The sequence below is a fragment of the Peromyscus californicus genome, unplaced genomic scaffold, assembly GCF_007827085.1.
Source record: "Peromyscus californicus insignis strain IS unplaced genomic scaffold, ASM782708v3 Scaffold_9__1_contigs__length_137607984, whole genome shotgun sequence".
Lineage (NCBI taxonomy): Eukaryota > Metazoa > Chordata > Mammalia > Rodentia > Cricetidae > Peromyscus > Peromyscus californicus.
This window is the reverse complement of record NW_026294617.1, coordinates 107,337,925-107,356,642: the sequence shown is the minus strand read 5'-3', so window position 1 is coordinate 107,356,642 and position 18,718 is coordinate 107,337,925. Positions and strand designations below refer to the sequence as shown.

Sequence of the window (18,718 nt, the reverse complement as noted above, 5' to 3'; positions counted from 1 at the left end):
TCTGTGAGTTCGAGGCCAGCCTGGGTGAGTTCCAGAACAGGCACCAAAGCTACACAGAGAAACCGTGTCTCGAAAAACCAAAAAAAAAAAAAAAAAAAAAAAAAAAAAAAGCCACATTTGAAGCAAGCTTTAATTAAATACTGGCCCGGTAGATGGGGTCTGGCCAGGTCCATCTCTAGTTTCCCAGAAAAAAAAATGGCCTACATAATGAGTTCCAGGATAGGCAAAGCTTACAAAGATACATAGTGAGATCCTGCCTTGAGAAAACAAATAAACAAACAAACAAACAAGATAAAATTAAAAAATAAGAAAGGGAGAAAACCCCTGGCACAACATAATGAGACCAGAAAACTCCAAAGATCCCTAGAGTTCATTTTCTGTGAGCCATCTGCTGCTGGGCATGCAGCCTCCCTCCCCTTAAGGGCAGCTTGTTTCCCTTGGAGGAAACTAAATTTTCATTTGCAAGTCGTTATCAATCGGAGATAGCTTCTGGGTTAGGGGTGGGGGCATGTGTCCATTTCTTTCAGCTCTAGGCCCCCATCTGGTACAGACTGGTGCAGGCCCTGATTTTGCTGCCTCAGTCTCCGTGAATTCATCCTCTCTGGTTCTTAATCTCTTTCTTCATCTACTTCTGCCGAGTTCCCTGAGTTGTTGGGGGGAGGATTTAATGGAGATATCCAGTTTAGGGCTGAGTGTTCCAAGGTCTCTCACTCTCTGCATAGTGTCTGGCTGTGGGTCTCTGTATTTGTTCCCATCTGGTGCAGGAGGATGCTTCTCCGATGATGACTGAGCAAGGCACTGATCTATGAGTGTAGCAGAATGTCATTAGGAGTCATTTTATTGCTACATTCTTTTAGTAGAACAGTAGTATTTGATTTTACCCTAGGTCCATGGGCTATCTAGTTTTAGGTTCTTGGTCATCAAAGCAGTATGGGCTCATCTCGTAGAGTGAGCCTTAAGTCAAATCATATATTGGTTGGTTATTCCCACAAGCTTTGTGAAACCATTGCATTATCAAATCTTGCGGACAGGAAACTACTGTAGAGCCAAGGTTCTGTAGCTGGGTTGGTGTTTACGGATCTCCTAAGGCAGGCAGTATACAGAGTGCTTTTCTCTATCAAAAACACTAGCACATGGGGTGAAGGCTCTGTGTAAGCACCAGCTGGACTTCTCCGTGTTCAGTCAGCTGTGCAAGTGTTGTCTCCAGCAATGGAACCTTGCTGTCAGTTTCTGGAGAGCCACATCTATTCTTGGCAATAGCCTGGATGGTTTGGGAGTCCCCACAAGACCCTTTTGGCCAAAACTCAATTAGACGTAACCCAATCCCAGTACTGGAAACTTTGTTTGGTGACAAGAGATGGTCAGTTGGGACTCTCTCGCCTGCATTCTTTGGTGATTTTATTTAGATTGCTTGTATACATTTTAGGAAGTGTCTGCTGTATTAGGTTTTTGTATTACCCTCCAAATGGCCCTTAATTTAGTTGCCTCTCCCTGTATTCCCTCCCTCATGCCCCTCTCCCATCCCCTTCCCCACTTGATCCTCCAGTTCCTGTTGTGGAATAATCTGTCTGTACACTGTGAAGATGTGTCACTTGGATTGGTTTCATAAAAAGCTGAATGGCCAATGGCTAGGCAGGATTTCCAGGGCAGAGAGGACACTGGGAAGAAGAAGGGATACACCAAAGGGATGCAGAGCAAGCAGCATGGGCATTACAAAGTAAAGGTAACCTAGCCACATAAAAGAATGTAGATTAAAAGATATGGGTTAATTTAAGTTATAAACGCTAACTAAAAACAAGCCTAAGCTATCAGCCAGGCTTTCATAAGTCTCCATATCATGATTTGGGAGCTTATTGGTGGGACAGAAAAAGACTTGCTACAAGTTCCTGCTCCGCATCAGTCCTTAACTCTCTATTCTATTTCCCTTTCCTAGGGAGATCTATCTGAACCCCCACCAGTTCCTTATTCTACCTAACTTCTGTGGTTCTATGGATGGTACTTTGCTTATCATTGACTTAGCAGTTAATATCCACATAAAAGCAAATATATACCATATTTGTCTTTCTGGTTTCTGGAGTATCTCATTTGAGATGATTTTTTTTTTTCTAGTTCTATCCATTTACCTACAAATATCTTTATCAATTCATCCATTGAGAAACATCTAGGTTGTTTCCAACTTCTGGCTACTATGATTAAGAGCAGCAATGAATATGGTTGAGTGTAGGCAGAGTTTACAAAAAATGACAAGGAGACTTACGATTAATTACGAAAGTTCAGCCTATAGCTTAGGCCTGTCCTACTAGCTCTTATTACTTAAATGAACCCATTTATATTGAGCTACATTTCACCTCGTGGCTTTTTAGCTCTCTTCCATCTTGCATGTCCTGTTTCCTCTCCATGTCTTCTAGCATCTCTCCCCCACGCCTAGATTCATCTCTCTCTCTGCCCAGAAGTCCTACCTAACCTCTTCCTGCCTAGTTATTAGCCATTCAGCTCTTTATTAAACCAATCAGAAGGCACCTTGGCAAAGACACATTTTCACAGTGTATAAAAAGATTATTCCACAATAGTTGGGCAAGTATCTCTGTAGTAGAATGAAGCATCCTTTAGGTAGGCATCCAAGAGTAATATAGTTGGATCTTGAGGTAGATTGAGTCCCATCTTCCTGAGGAGCCACCACACTGATTTCCAGAATGGCTGTATAAGTTTGCAGTCCCACTAGCAATGGATGAGTGTTTGCATGAGTTGTCACTTGTTTTATTGATCTTACCCATTCTGATGGGTGTAAAGTGAAATCTCAAAATAGTTTTGCAATTCCTTGATGACTAAGGATATTGAACATTTCTTTAAGTGTTTTGCAGCCATTTGAGTTTTCTCTTAAGAATTCTGTTTAGATCTGTAACCCGTTTTTTCTAATTGGGGTGTTTGTTGTTGGTAGGGTTTTTTTCTGGATATTTAGCTTTTTTGAATTCTTTATATATTTTGTATTTTAGTCCTGTATTGAATACGCAGTTGGTAAAAAGATTTCCCATTCTGCAGGCTGCCACTCTGTCCAAATGACAGTTTCCTTTGCCATGCAGAAGCTTTTTAGTTTCATGAGGTCCTGTTTGTTAATTGTTGATCTTCGTGCCTATGTTAACAGGGTTCTCTTCAGAAAGCCTTGTCCTGTGCCATTCCCTACGTTCTCTTTTATCAGGTTCAGTGTATTTGGTTTTGTGTTGAGCTCTTTGATCCATTTGGAGTTAAATTTTGTACAGGGTGATTGTTGGAGCCCATCTGGGTTTCCTAGTGGCTTTATCCAGCAGGTCTGCATAAAGAGGATAATTGGACCATGGGCCTGAGTGCAGGTGTTTGGAAGGGTCTACACTTGGCTGTACCTAGCAAGCGGGAGGTTCTTTGCTCCGCCCCTTGGCATTGTTATAAAAAGCCCTTTGGAATAAAGTTCTGGGCTGATGGATTAGGATCCGGGCCCTGCTGAGACTATCCTGTGTTTTTGTCTTTCCGCTTGTCATCTAGGTAACTCTTTCTAGCTAATATTTCTCACTTCACCCTACTCAAGAGTATCCTGGGTCGTAAAAGTGATGGCTGGTGCGCCACAGGTGATATGAATGGATCTGTTTGGATTCTTCTACATGAAGCCATCCAGTTGGAATAGCACCCTTCATTGAAGATGTCTTTTTTTCCAGTGTGCATTTTTGGCTTCATTATCAAAAATCAAGTGTCCATAGGTATTTGGATTTATGTCTGGGCCTTCACTACAATTGCACTGCTCAATGTGTCTGGTTTTGTGCAAATACATGCTGTTTTTATTACCATAGGTCTGTAGGACGATTTGAGGTTGGGGATGATGATACCTCCAGCAGTTCTTCTGTTATTTAGGATTGTGTTAGTGTCTTAATTTGGGTTACTATAGCTGTGATAAAATAGCATGACCAGAGCAACTTGGGCAGGAAAGGGTTTCTTTGGCTCACACTTCCATATCACTGGTCATCATTTAAAAAAGTCAGGACAGGAACTCAAGCAAGGCAGGACCCTAGATGTAGGAGCTGATGCAGAGGCAATGGAGGGGTGCTGCTTACTGGCTCGTTCCCCATGGCTTGCTAAACCTGTTTTCTTACAGAACTAATGACCACCAGCCCAGGGATGGCACTGCCTGCAATGGCCTGGGCCCTCCCCCATCAACCATTAATTAAGAAAATGCCTTACAGGCTTGCCTGCAGCTCTATCTTAGGAAGGCATTTCCTTAACTGATGTTTCCTCCTCTCAGATGATTTTAGCTTGTGTCAAGTTGACACATAACTATCCAGCACCGTTATCTATCCTGTATTTTTTTTTATATTTCCATTTGAAGCAGAAAATTCTCCTTTAATGTCTGAAGAACTGTGTTGGAATTTTGACAGGGATTGCATTGAATCTGTAGATTGCTTTTGGTAAGATGGCCATTTTTCACTGTTAATTCTACCAACCCAAGAACAAAGGAGATCTTTCCATCTTTTGATATCTTCTTCAATTTCTTTCTTTAGTGTCTTAAAGTTTTTAATCATACAAGTCTTTCACTTGCTTGGTTACTCCAAAATACCTTATAATATTTGAGACTATTATGAGAAGTGTTGTTTCTCTGATATCTTTCTCAGTCCATTTGTCAATTGTCTATAGGAAGGTTGCTGATTTTTGTGAGTTAATTTTTGTATCCAGCTACTTTACTGAAAGTGTTTGTCAGCTGAAAGAGTTTCCGAGTGGAAATTTTAGGGTAATTTATGTATACTATCATATCATGTGCAAATATCAATACTTTGGCTTATTCCTTTCCAATTTGCATCCCCTTAATTGCTACCAGTTGTCTGCTTGCTCTAGCTAAGACTTCAAGCACTATATTGAATACGTATGGAGAGTATGGACATCCTTGTCTTGTTTCTGATTTTAGTGGAATTGCTTTGAGTTTCTCTTCATTTAAGTTGATATTGGCTATGGGCTTGCTGTAGTCTGTTTTTATTATGTTGAGGTATGTTCCTTGTATCCCTAATCTCCTCAGAACTTTTATCATGAAGGCATGTTGGATTTCGTCAAAGGCCTTTTCTGTATCTAATGAAATGATCTTTTTTTTCTTTCAGTTTGTTTAAATGGTGGATTACATTTATCGATTTACATATGCTGAGCCATCCCTACTTCTCTGGGATGAAGCCTACTTGATCATGGTGGATGATCTTTCTGATGTATTCTTGGATTCAGTTTGCAAATATTTTATTGAGAGTTTTTGTATCTCTGTTCATAAGGGAAATTGGTCTGCAATTCTCTTTCTTTGTTGAGTCTTTATATGGTTTGGTATCAGGGTATTTGCAGCCTTGTAAAATGAATTGGGCAATGTAATTTCTGTTTCTATTTGGGAATATTAGCATTAACTCTTCTTTGGAAGTCTGGTAGAATTCTGTGCTAAAAGTATCTGGCCCTGGGTGCTTTTTTTTGTTGTTGTTGTTTTTGTTTTTGTTTTTGTTTGTTTGTTTGTTTGTTTTTTTGGTTGGGTGACTTTTAATGAGTGCTTCTATTTCAGTAGGGGTTATAGGTCTGTTTAAACAATTTGTCTGGTCTTGATTTAACATTGGTAGGTGGTATGTATCAAGAAAATTATCCATTTCTTTTAGATTTTCAAATTTGATGGAGAATAGGTTTTTAAAGTATACCCTTATAATTCTTTGGATGTCCTCAGTGTCTGTTGTTATGTCCCCATTTCATCTCTACTTTTGATAACTTGGATCTTTTCTTTTTACCTTTTTAGTTAATTTGGGCAAAGGATTGCCAACCTTATTGATTTTCTCAAAGAACCAGCTCTTTGTTTTATTGATTCCTTGTGGTGTTTTTGTTTGCTCCTATTTTATTGATTTCAGCCCCGAGTTTGATTAGTTCTTGCTGTCTGCTCCTTTTGGGTGTTATTTCTTCTTTTTGTTCTAGAGCTTTCAACTATGCTGTTAAGTTACTAATATGAGATCTCTCTCTGTCTTTTTTTTAATGTAGGCATTTAGTGCTATGAACTTGCCTCTTAGAACTACCATCATGGTGCCCTATAAGTTTGAGTGTGTTGTGTTCATCTTCATTCAATTCTAGAAAGTCTTTAATTTCTTTCTTGATGCATTTTTTCATCCAGTAGAGAGTTGTTGAGTTTCCATGAGTTTGTAAGATTTATGTCATGTCTGTTGTTGTTGATATCCATCTTTAATCCCTGGTGATCAGATAGGATACGGGGTGCTGTTTCAGTGTTCTTGTATTTGTTAAGACTTGTTTTGTTTTGGAGTATGTGGTCACTTTTGGAGAAAGTTTTATGGGGTGATGAGAAGAAGGTACATTCTTTGTGTTTGGGTAAAATGTTCTGTAAATATCTGTTAGGTCCGTTTGGTTTCTAATGTCAGTGAGAGCCAGCATTTCCCCTGTTTAGTTTTTGTCTGGATGACCTGTCTGTTTCTAACAGTGGGATATTGAAATCTCCCAGTATCACTGTGTGAGGGCCATGTGTTATTTAAGCTGTAGTAGTGTTTCTCCTATAAACTTGAGTGCCCTTGTGTTTGCTGCCTAGATGTTAAGAATTGCAATGTCCTCTTGGTGGATTTTTCCTTAGAGTATGTAGTGTCCTTTCCTGTCTCTTCTGATTAGTTTTGGTTTAAAACTATTTTGTCTGATATTAAAATGGCTACGCAAGCTTGCTTCTTAGGTCCACTTGCTTGAATTGTCTTTTTATATCCTTTTTACCCTGAGGTGATGTTGATTCTTAATGTTTAAGGTATGTTTCTTGAATGCAGCAGAAGGATGGATCATGTTTCTGCTTCCATTCTGTTAGTCTATGTCATTTTATTGGGGAATTAGGTTATCCATGTTGAAAGATATCAGTGAGCAATGTTTATTGATTCTTGTTATTTTGTTGTTGTGGTGGTGGTGGTGTGTATGTATGTATGTATGTGTGTTTGTGTGTGTGTGTGTGTGTGTGTGTGTGTGTGTGTGTGTGTGTGTGTGTTTCCCTTCTTTTGTTTGCTGGTCTTGGATTATTTACTTATTTGTTGTATTTTCCTAGGTGTGTTTAATATCTTTAGATTGGAGTTTTTCTCAGGCACCTTCTGTAGATAGATATTGCTCAAATTTGGTTTTATCATGGAATATCCTATTTTATCCATCTATGTGATTGAAAGTTTTGCTGGGTATAGTTTTCTGGGCTGGCATCTGTGCTCTCTTAGAGACTGGAGCACGTCTGTAGCACATCTGTCGAGGCCCGTCTGACTTTTAGAGTCTCCATTAAGAAGTCAGATGCTATTCTAGTAGGTTTTTTTCCCCTTTGCAGCTTTTAATATTCTTTATTTGTTCTGTATGCTTAACATTTTGATTATTATGTGCCAAGGACTTTTTCTTTTTCCTGTCCAATCTATTTGGTGTTCTGTATGCTTAGGTTAGGGAAATTTTCTTCTATGATTTTGTTGAAAATATTTTCTGTGCCTTTGACCTGGGTTTCTTCTTCTTGCTCTGTGCCTGTAAGGTGGATTCGCTCTGGGTCAGATCAGAGGACAACTTAAGATGTCTACTCCGTCCGGTACTCATGATGATGATGACTTTTCAATGAAACATACAGCCACCGCCCATTTCCAGGGAAACCGCGGCCTCATCAGTGAGATCTTCAGGAAGAGTGTGGTACCTGATGTGCAGTGGGTTCTCACAAAAGCTAGAACACAGGCCCTCATGCAACATGTCCAGTGTTTAGTGGTTCATCAGCGAAAACTAGAAGCCGAACTTCTTCAGCTAGAGGAACAACACCAGGAGAAGAAGAGGAAGTTCCTGGAAAGCACAGATTCTTTTAACAACGAACTTAAAAGCTTATGTGGTCTGAAGGTGGAAGTGGATATGGAGAAAATTGCAGCTGAAATGGCTCAGGAGGAGGAACAGGCCCGCAAAAGGCAGGAGGAGAGGGAGAAGGAGGCAGTGGAGCAAGCCGAGCACAGTCAGGTTGGCATTGCCCCTGAGGAAGAGCAAGTGGCAAACAAAAGAAGGAGAAAGGAGTCGCCAGCTGCTGCCAGGAGATGCAAGATGTAAAAGTACCTGGAAGCCACAGGCACAAACTGGTAAGCCACGGCCACGTGGCAACTTATAGATTAATAGAAATAGGTTAAGTTACAAGAGTTAGCGAGCAAGAGCCTGCCATGTGCCATGCAACTGGTAATTAATATTAAGCCTCTGAATGATTATTTTATAAGTGGCTACGGGACCTAGGGGTTGGGGGTGGGCAGGACCAGAGAAAACTTCTGGCTACATTCCTCTATTCCAGTTATTTTTAGGTTTGGTCTTTTCATAGTGTCCTGTGCCTGGGTTTTCTTTTTAGATTTAACATTTCCTTTCACAGAGATATCCATTCTTTTTTTCTATCATGGCTTCAATGCCCGAGATTCTCTTTTCCATCTCTTGTATTCTTTTGTTGAGTCTTGCCTCTGACATTCCTGTTCAAGTTACTAAATTTTTCCCTTCCAGACTTCCCTCAGTTTGGGTTTTCTTTATAGATTCTGTTTCCATTCTCAGGTTTTGAACTTTTCTGTTCATTTCCCTTTCACTGCTTGTGTTTTCATAGGTTTCTTTAAGGGATTTATTCATTTCCTCTTTAGGGACCTCCATCATATTCATAAAGTCTATTTTAAGGTCTTTTTCTTTCTTTCTTTCTTTCTTTTTTTTTTGGGGGGGGGTCTTTTGAGACAAGGTTTCTCTGTGTAGCTTTGCACCTTTTCTGGAACTTGCCCTGTAGCTCAGGCTGACCTTGAACTCACAGAGATCCACCTGCCTCTACCTCCCGAGTGCTGGGATTAAAGGCGTATGCCACCACCGCCCAGCTTAAGGTCTTTTTCTTGTGCTTCAGCTATGTTGCAGTTCATGGGGCCCGCTGTGGTAGGGTTGCTGGGCTCTAGTGGAGACATACTGTTCTGGCTGTTATTGATTGGATTTTTATACTGTCATCTAGGCATCTGCGTTTGGGATGATTGTAATTCTAGGTGCTGGTCTTGTCTTTGGTGGTTGGGTGTTTTGTTCCTTGGTTTCTGTTGCCCTCTGGTTCGTAGTGGGGTATGGTGGCTGTGTATTGCCTATTGGGGAGTTCTTTTGGGATTCTTCTAGGTGTGGCCTCTAGGGGTTCTGGGTCAAATGTATGTTATTAGGAGCCAACATCTAGGAATGGAGATGGGCTTAGTGGGTGGCTAAGGGGATCCACAGGAGGGTTTTCCTCCAGGATTTGCTTAGTCCCCTGAGAATGGGACCAAGAGTGAGCGAACTGAGAGAGCGGCCACACAGGTAGTCTGCTACAGACCTGACCATGAGACTCGGGGACTGGATTTGGAGGGGAGGAGGGAGAGCAAAGGTCTGAAGCTTGCCTAGCTGCTCCCCTGGCCTACTTGCCTCTCTGGCAGACTTGACTGGCAGGTTCCCAAGGAATGTCTGCTTGGAGTTGGGGGCTGGGGTAACAGGATGTGTGCAGAGGAAGGTTAGAGATGATCTGCTTGATCTGCTGGAGATGGGGGCAGTGAGAAAGTGGAGGCTGCCACATGGGGTCTGCCTGCTACAGAGTTAGGGGGTGAGGTGGGGGTGAGTGGATTGGATGGAGAGGAGAGGAGAGGTAAAGATCTGCAGTTAGGCTATCTGCTTCCCTTGCTAGAGTCTCTCTCTCTCTCTCTCTCTCTCTCTCTCTCTCTCTCTCTCTCTCTCTCATCCATTTGGGGATCCAACTGAGGTCCTCAAGCTTTAGGACATCATAATTAGTGCAACTTTCTGAGGAGCAATGTAAACTAACCCAGGATTGCTCGCAGTTAATTGGATGTCGTCCTAAAGGGAAACAGGCTTTCTCTCTGGTTCCACTAATTACAGGTTCGTGACTTTTTTCCTCTCAAGAGTTTAGGGGACTCTATTAAGCTCCTACCTGGGGTCCCTATACCAAAAGAACAAAGAATACAAACTTTTTAAGATTTTACATAACACTGAGGCTTTCATAAAGAACTGGAAATTTGAAGAAAGGGTTAAATGTGTTTAAAACTGGGTTTGAGGACAAATAAAAGGCCACGGGAAAACATGAGCCCACGGTTCCTTCACAGCATCCAAGAATTCCTGTCTTCATGGCTGAGGATGCTACTCTCCCAAAGGTACATGCAGACGCAGTCTTTCCAATCTGCTTCAGGGGAAGGTTGGAGAATTCTTCCTACATCAACCATTTCTTCAATTCCTCGGGCTTAAAATACTTGATATGCCCAAGGGTCACTAACATGCACTATTTGGTGCAGCAAGTCCTGAATATGTCATATACTGCTAGGAGAGCAGTACCATGGTGAGGGAATGAATACCTGGTGCCACAGACTAGGGAAAGCTGTGAAAAGTGGTTCTGAGGCAGGAGGATCCACAGCCAGCCTGGGGCTACATAGGGAAACTTTGTCTCAAAAACAAAACAAATAAACAACAATTCCTCCCTGCCCCCAACAACCTGTGTAAACTGATAACATGACCACTCCATGGTATGATTAAGGTGAGTGTTTTTACTGTAGATATGGGAAGAGAGGAGAGGGTGGGGGAGAGAGGGGGGAGAGAGGGGGGAGATTGAGAACATAGCAAGAATAGCAGGGTTATAAGGAGATCGCATGAACTTTGAAATAATAGGTACCTGTGGTACTGAGGGAGGCTGGAGGCCGATGTGGGTTCTGATATGCTAAGAGGCACCACAGGTAGCCACATCCCTTCTGTCAGAGCGAAGGGAAATATTTCTGATAGAGGAGAACCAGTTTCACAACTTCCTGAGCCATAGTGGCTTTTATCTAACTGCCAGAAGTCCTCCTGTAGTCTTGGTTGAGCTCATTTCTGGATGTTTGGAGTTTAGGGAATTGGAGTTCCCTTTGGGACCTGACACAACCCACAAACAAAAGTAAGTCATAAATATGTATTATGGAGATCTATGAAAATGTAGTGTGTCCATCTTTGAGGAAGAGACAACATCACTCTTCATTTCCTATTCATTTATGTGATTAAAATGAGCTTATATCAAGGACACACTCCAGAGAGAGAAAGGCAATTGCCCATCATTCCCTTAATCACATAGCCTTATTCCAAATTCAAAGACACATGTTGAGTGGGGGGCTTGAACTGTGGGACTTCCTTGATGGAGTGGGGGTGTGGTCTCTAGCTCTTGAGGATTGGGTTTCTGTGAAGAAACGGAAAGTCACCACGAAATACATGAATACAGAGCATCATGTAGTTGGAAATCTCAGAACTCCAAAGTGTGACTCCATCTACTAAAAGTCTATCTATTTGTGGTGTGGTGCAATAGAGCACCCGTCATCAATTCACGGAAACAGCTAACAGAAGGCTTTGTGTCGTTCTAGAACCACGAAGCTTTAAAGTGTGCATAACCTTCCGGTAAAAAGGATTCCGCCGCTCCAGAAATGTCATCTTTCGAGATCTCATTCAGAATCCAAACGTTTCTGAGCAGTTGCGCTCCCACTACAGTGTGATGGTGGCCTGCTTGGGACCAAGAAGCCAAAACGACTTGGATAATGCCCTCCTGCCTGCCAGTCAGCAGGCTGGGCAGACCTGGTAGACTCATTCAAACATTTCACGGACTTGGTCAAAGCACGCTGACCTCCGACTTCTGGATGCTCCAGCTTTTCCAAAAACTAATGGGCGGAGCCAACCCGGGGTGGGGAGGGGGAGGGGACGAGTAAAGTTTGTCTTTCCTGGTGCTTGGCTTTTGCCTTCCTCTTCCCCTAGCTATTGAAAGCCACTGGTTAAAGTTTTGAACACTACCGTTTTACTGAGACGCTGTCGTAGAAAAATGTTTTCTCTTTGCCTGGGAATTCCACATGGCCAATACACATTTGGCTAGATCGCGCTGTTTCATTTGGGATTGGGGGAGTGGGGAGGTTGCAAGAATAAACAGCAAATCTAATAAGCCAGGCTCTCTTGTCTTCCTTCTTCGTCGAGGAAGGGTCCGTGGGTGGGCTGCGACAGCGCGGCCCCGGGCTCCGGACCTCCCTCCGTCTGCAGCTTCGCCCCGTCCTCCAGCCCTGCAGGGCGCAGGCTCCGTGCGGGTAGCGGCGGCCTCGAGGCCCGCGCCTTCCCCTCCGCCGGCGGCGGCGGCGGCGGCGGCGCTGCAGCCTAGTGGCCGGCGCGGGGCGGTGGTCGCCTAGCTCCGGCCTGGCCTGCAGGGGGCGCTGGCGCGGGAGGGCCGGGCCGGGGTCCGCGCGCGTGCGGTGGCGCGGCAGAGCGTGGGTGCCCGGGGCCGCGGTCCTGGGTGACTCGGCCTTGTGACGCGGGCGCGTTCCTTCCTCTTCCTCTCCCTCCGCGGCCCCGCCTTCCCGCCCTCTCTCCGCCCATCTCCCGCCGCGGAGCCGCCGCCGCCGTCAGCCGCGCCGTCATGTCGGCCCCCGCCGGGTCCCCTCACCCGGCTGCCGGTGCCCGGATGCCGCCCAAGCTCGGCGGAGCAGCCTCTGGCCTGGCGCCGCCGCAGCAGAACGGTGAGGCGGGCGGGAGGCCGGGGTGCGGCGCGGGGCCTAGGCGGGCGGGCGGCCTGCCTGCCTGCCTGCGCGCTGGCTCGGGGCGGGCCAGGCCGGGCCCGGGAGGCCGCGATGGGGCCCCGAGGCCGCGGTGACACCCGGAGGCCGCGAGGAGGCGAGGGGAGCGGCCGAGGGGACGGCAGGGCGGGGCTGCCAGCCTTCCGCGACCCAGGCCGGCCACCCCGCGCGGACGGAGGCCGGCGTGTAGGGGTCGGCGCGCCCGGCTCCACCGTCCTCTCGGAGCAGGGCGCCGGCCGGTTGCCCGGGGCGACCCCTTTCGGCGCCGAGAGCTCCCTGGAAGCCAGGGGCGGCAGAGTGCGTGGTCCGCGGAGGGCTTAAGGTGCAGCCTCGGTACCTAGTGGATCGCATCCTTCCGGCCTCGGGGACGTCGCTTTGATTTTTAAGGCCCAGCGAGGGAGCACGCCGCCTAGAAGGGAACTTAGTTTGCACTCAAGTTTGTAGACAAAAGGGTGTAAATAGGATGCAGAAGTGTAACCGTAACCCCGACCCACTTCGGCCTCGGGATCTGTTGTGGTTTGCCGCCGCGGTTGCTGCTCAAGCGTTTGCAGTTTGCTTATAGTGTTGGGGCGGCGGGGGGAGCAGGTGTCAAAAGGATCTAAACGAACACCTTTAGATTTCCCCCATTCCCGGGTTCTACTTTAAGATATAGAAAAACGTGCCAGAGTTGTTTGGCCCTTTTTGAGGCAAGGCCTGCATAGGGCAGCAGGAATGTGGCATTCATAGGCTCTGAGCATGCAGGAGTTTCTGCTGAGAAATGATCTTACCCTTGCATGCCTATCCCCCTACTCTAGAGATCTGGAATGTTCCTAGATAGTACTGGGGGAGGGGCTCTCTTTAGCGACTTGACAGTGTGTTTGATGAGACCCTCCCAAAGTAATTAAGGCTAAGAAAATCCGTCCTTCATGTGTAAAAGAACAAAACCACCCTAGTACTCATCAAATCATTGACCTAGTTTTTTCAATGTGCTAATCAAAATTTACTAGGCTTTATCATCTTTTTAACTAACACCCAGAGTTATGAAAATGGATAATACCTTTCAAAACACCAGAGAATCAGGTGGAATTTTTATTTACAATTAAAAAAAAATGGTAGTTTAGTGTTAAGATCCCTAGGTCGGCCTTATTTGTCAACATTTCGTGCTTCTTTTAGTCGTTGTTTAGTATAAACAGCCTTTGAAGGTGAACAGTGTCATTGATGGTATCACACTTGCCCTGAACGTAAGTGAAAACATAATTTATGAGCAGTTTTAAATAGCACACTTGGCTATTTTGTGTGCATGTATATAAATGAATGTGCCCCTGCTTGCACATGGAGGTCAGAGGACAACTTCTAGGAGTTGGTTCTTTCTGCCATGTGGGGTTTGGAAATCCAACTCAGGTAGGCTTCTTTGTAAGTACTAACTAGGCTTTGTGGGTTTTTTTTTTTTTTTTTTTTTTTTTTTTTTTTTTTTTTTTTGGTTTTTTGAGACAGGGTTTTTTTGTGTAACGTTGCGCCTTTCCTGGAACTCACTCTGTAGCCCAAGCTGGCCTTGAACTCACAGAGATCCGCCTGGCTCTGCCTCCCGAGTGCTGGGATTAAAGGTGTGCGCCACCACTGTCTGGCTTCTTTTTTTTTTTTTAAACACATTTTTGTGTGTGAGACAACCAGAACATCCTAATTTAGAAATAGGTCCCAGGTTAGAACATCATAAACCCATGTTTAACAGATTCAAGAATGGTGTTCTTGATTTTCAAGTGGCATATTTTATTTTAGCCTTAATAAGTTTTGTACAACTCAAAGGTGCCAGGATATTCACTTAGCCAAATGGATGTTAGATTTGTAGGAACAAATCCATATTTTGAAACCCAATGTAAATGATGCTTGATTTCTTTTTATGCTTAATCTTTTCAAATAAAGTTTTAACAGTCATTTAGCATCTGTTGCTTGGCTACCAGATGGGTATTCAAAGTTAGAGTAGTAGATGAAACAGAATCCCTCCTCCTGCCCTGAATTGTATTCAAATTGTTCTGGCTGGTCTTGAGTGATTTGGTAGGGGGCGGAGGAAAGGGAAGGGAAGGGCTGTCTCTAGGAGGAGGTTGCATCATGAGCAGATCTGGAAATGTGCACTGAGAAAGTGCAGGCCCTGTGTAGAAACTGAAAGCGGTAGAGAAGAGCGAAGGGAACTAGGTGGAAGGGAATGGATGGGGAGGAAGCTGAAGGAGTGGGTGGAAGAGACCAGGTTACAGAAAAGTCTTACAATGTCATACTAAAGCTGTTGGAAATAAAGAACTAGAGTCAGGTTTGGTTTGGTTTTGTGGAAGGGATTAACTTGAGCATAGAGATGAGAGGATCAAATCTGATTTTGTTTTGTTTCTCAGTTTTAGAGAAAATAATCATGAAGATTAAGCAGTAATTTCAGTTTTTGTTGCGTACAGAAACCACTTTTCTTTTTGCTATATCCCTGGAATTCCAAACATGGTAATAATAATATAAAAGAAGTAGATTAGAAGCATGAATGTAAAATGCCATGGAAAAGCAAACCAATGACAAGAAAACCCTAAGAGGCAGAATGAGATCATGCCCTTCATAACCTTGGTATACTGTGAGCTGAATCTGGTCCTGTCCCATGGAGCTAAAACCCTTGGAATTCTGAGAGTGATAGGACTACTGTCCTTTTGTTACTCAATGATCATCCTCTCTGCACCCAATTTTATACTGGTATAATTAAGTGACAAGATGGGGCTCTTGGGTAGCCTCAGGATGGGACTGGTAACCAGAGGATTTAACCTTTCATTCCTTACCTAGTAACATCTGGGAAGAGAAAGTCTGGTGTGACCCCTTCCCCGACAGACCTTGCCTCTATGCACCTCCCTTGAGGCATGGCTGTTAAATTTTTTCTTTTGCTTTGTTAGAGATGGAATTCAGGTTATATTCCTTTGAAATGCCATGTTTTGTTTGCTTGTTTTTGCTTGAGCGGGATCTCTTGTAGTTGAGAATGACCTTGAACTCCTGATCTTTTTGCCTCAGCCTTCCAACTGCTTGCTGATCCTATTACTTCCAGCTTCAGGTTGTGGGGCATGCCACCACACCTCCCTGTAGTATCTTATAGTAAACCAATAAAGGTATTTTCAGGGGGCAGGTACTAGGAAATGATGACTTATCATTACTGAAAGGAAAGTTGTGACAGCCTACTACTTGTGATTGGCCTCTCAGATGGGGACAGTGTAGTGGGACTGAGCCCTGCCTGTGGCATCTGACTCCTAACTTCAGGTAGGAATTGTCAGAATTGATGTAGATGCTGTCCACTGGAGAAAGTGTCATCTGTGCAGTGCCAATTCTTTGTCTTTTACGTGACATCATATGAGGGCTGGAGAGATGGCTTAGCAGCTAAGAGCACTGGCTGCTCTTCTGCAAGATGGGGTTTCATTCTCAGCACCAATGTGGTGGCTCACAACTGTCTGTAATTCCAATTCCAGGGTCTCCTATGCCCTCTTTTGGCTTCTAGGGGTACCAGATTTGCACATGATGCACACATGTGATGCACAGACATACTTGTAGACAACCCATTCGAATAAAATAATTTAAAAAAGAAAAAGCAAGTGTTTAAAAGACAGATTTGGCTCTCCATAAAATGCTAAAATGGATATGGCAGTCTAGTTGGTTCTGGAGCCCAGTCTGGAATGTTGCCGTTGAAATCAAGACCCAGGGAGGGGAGGCAGTGCTGGGGGAAGATTGGCGAGAGAGGCAGTTTATCTTTGGTTCATCGCTGTGTATTTAGTGCCACAAACAGTAGCCGGGCAGTGGTGGCTCTCGCCTTTAATCCCAGCACGCAGGAGGCAGAGGCAGGAGGATCTCTGTGAGATCGAGGCCAGCCTGGTCTACAGAGTGAGTTCCAAGATAGGCTCCAAAGCTACACAGAGAAACCCTGTCTCCAAAAACAACAACAACAAAAAAACAGTGCTGGGCAAGTTACAGGTGTTCACTAAAGATTGTTGAATGAGGCCAATTAGTCTTCTTAGTTTGATGCTCTATTAACAGACTCTATTATTGCCACACTGGTCTTGAACTTCTGATCGTCCTGCCTCCATTCCCAGATGCTGAGATGCAGGCGTACGCTGTCAGACACAGTTCTGACACTTCTCTTACTGCTTTCTATAAACGTTGACAGCGCAAAGCCGAGAAGAGGTAGAAACTGGAGTATTGCCGCTTTGACTGTTTCTAAGGCTGCCTGCTAGGCCCTACTTACTTGAAGATGGCATGATACCATTGCGTCTGTGAACAGAGAAGTTCACCTTGGAGCTACTTTTCTCCAGATTTTCATTCGGAGTAACACATGGATTTATAGAATTAATTGTATTACCATATGAAGTATTAATTGAATATTTTTTAGTTTTAACTCTCTTTTCCCCTCTTTGGGAGACAGGATCTTCCTGTGTAGACCAGGCTGGCCTTGAACTCACAGAGATCCTCCTGCCCCTGCCTCCCAAGTGCTGGGATTAAAGGCATGTGCCACCATGTCCAGCTTAACTTTGCTTTTTGATATTTCTTCCAAAGCTGAGTCATGAAACATAGGACTGCTGAGTGAAATGATAGCCTGGTAATGGTATAACTGCGAAGTTGGTCCCAACTCACTTGACTTGAAAGATTGAAGGGCATACCACTTCCTTTCCCCAAATGATAGCTCTCGTGGCTTTTTTTTTTTTTTTTTTTTTGGTTTTTTCGAGACAGGATTTTTCTGTGTAGCTTTGGAGCCTGTCCTGGAACTTACTCTGTAGACCAGGCTAGACTCAACTCACAAAGATTCGCCTGGCTCTGCCTCCTGAGTGCTTATTGTTTTCATTGTCAATGATGTGAAGAGGTTAGACACAGTGGGAGTTGAAAGGCACACAGACTGTTGACTCAGTGATATTTTGTGATTGTGGTCTCCTTACCTTTGAGAGCACATGCAGAATTCAGAATGATGGAGATATCTCCAGCCCGAGGAACTGAGTTTCTTCTGATCAGCAGGGCACGCTTCCATTCACATCTTTCAGCACCTAGATGGTAGGTCCTCAGGAGAGCACTTCTCTCTCTGGCCTTCATGGAAATTCTGAATATGGAATTTCTTTCCTTCTAAGCTGCTGACTAGCAGTTTCAACGGCCTTAAACTCTTTGCTCTATATATACACAGACATCTCTCTGTCTGTAATAATAATACTAATCTAACAAGTAATTGTTACTATAATGTATGGTTTGAATTATTTGCTGTGCCTTTCACACATACTTCTCAGGTTTCTGAATTTATAGATATACATTTTTTTTTTTTTTTTTTTTTTTTGTGAAACCTCATTCATTGTCCTTAGCATTGGCTCTCCCTGGAGCTGGAGTTTCAGGTTGTGAGTCTCCTGACATGGGTGTTGGGAACCAGTTCAGGTCCTCTGGAACAGGACTTAACTGCTCCTTACTGAGCCATCCCTCCTGCCCCAACTTCCATTTTACAGATCCATCTGTAAACCGTGAACTGTTGGATGGGAAGGACACTGAAGTGGAACAGTCCTGAATGGACTTTTCTAGAAGGGAGGCACGTTCATAGTCAGCATGATGGAGATAGAGTACTATCAGCCTGAAGAAGGCTCTGTTTGCAGTAGGGTCGGCGCCATGGGCTTGTCCAGAAGGTGTATGATCACAGACTTTGAGTCAGTCCAAGCTTTATGGAGAAAAACTCCTTAACCTCTTTGAGCTTCAGAGTATAGTGCTATCAGTCTTGTAGAGACTGTGAGAGGATTCGATTCAATGAGGTACTATTTTCACAACATCTGGCCTTGGTAGGGAATAAGCAATGAGAAGCCCCTTTATTCTACTTCCTTCCTCCCTCCCTCCGGCTCTTTCCCTCCCTCCCCCTCTCTTCCTTTTCTTTCTTTCTTTCTTTCTTTTTTTTTTTTTGTGTGTGTGTGTGTGTGTGTGTGGGCGTTGAGACAGGATTTCTGTGTAACAGTCCTGGTTGTCCTGTAACTCACTCTGTAGACCAGGCTGGCCTCAAACTCACAGAGATCCGCCTGGCTGTGCCTCCTGAATGCTGTGATTAAAGATGTGCACCACCACTGCCCGGCTTATTCCATTTTCTTTAGAACACCAGGTTATAAATTTTTTGAATGGCAGACTGTGTGATTTCATTATATTCCTTCCCAGTAGCAGCG

The 18,718-nt window shown here is 44.2% G+C and overlaps 1 protein-coding gene across 2 annotated transcripts in view; it reads left to right on the top strand.

The window, feature by feature from the left end:
- The first annotated feature begins 12,233 nt into the window (after positions 1 to 12,233).
- Positions 12,234 to 18,718, top strand: part of Sec24b (SEC24 homolog B, COPII coat complex component) — a 79,636-nt gene continuing 73,151 nt past the window's right edge. Inside the window, exon 1 of one of the 2 annotated variants that reach the window (XM_052731477.1) lies at positions 12,234 to 12,503. In XM_052731477.1, the coding sequence (XP_052587437.1) occupies positions 12,404 to 12,503 (100 nt within the window). In that variant the 5' untranslated portion in view covers positions 12,234 to 12,403. The remainder of the gene's footprint in view (positions 12,504 to 18,718) is intronic. The other variant, XM_052731478.1, reaches the window with a different exon arrangement.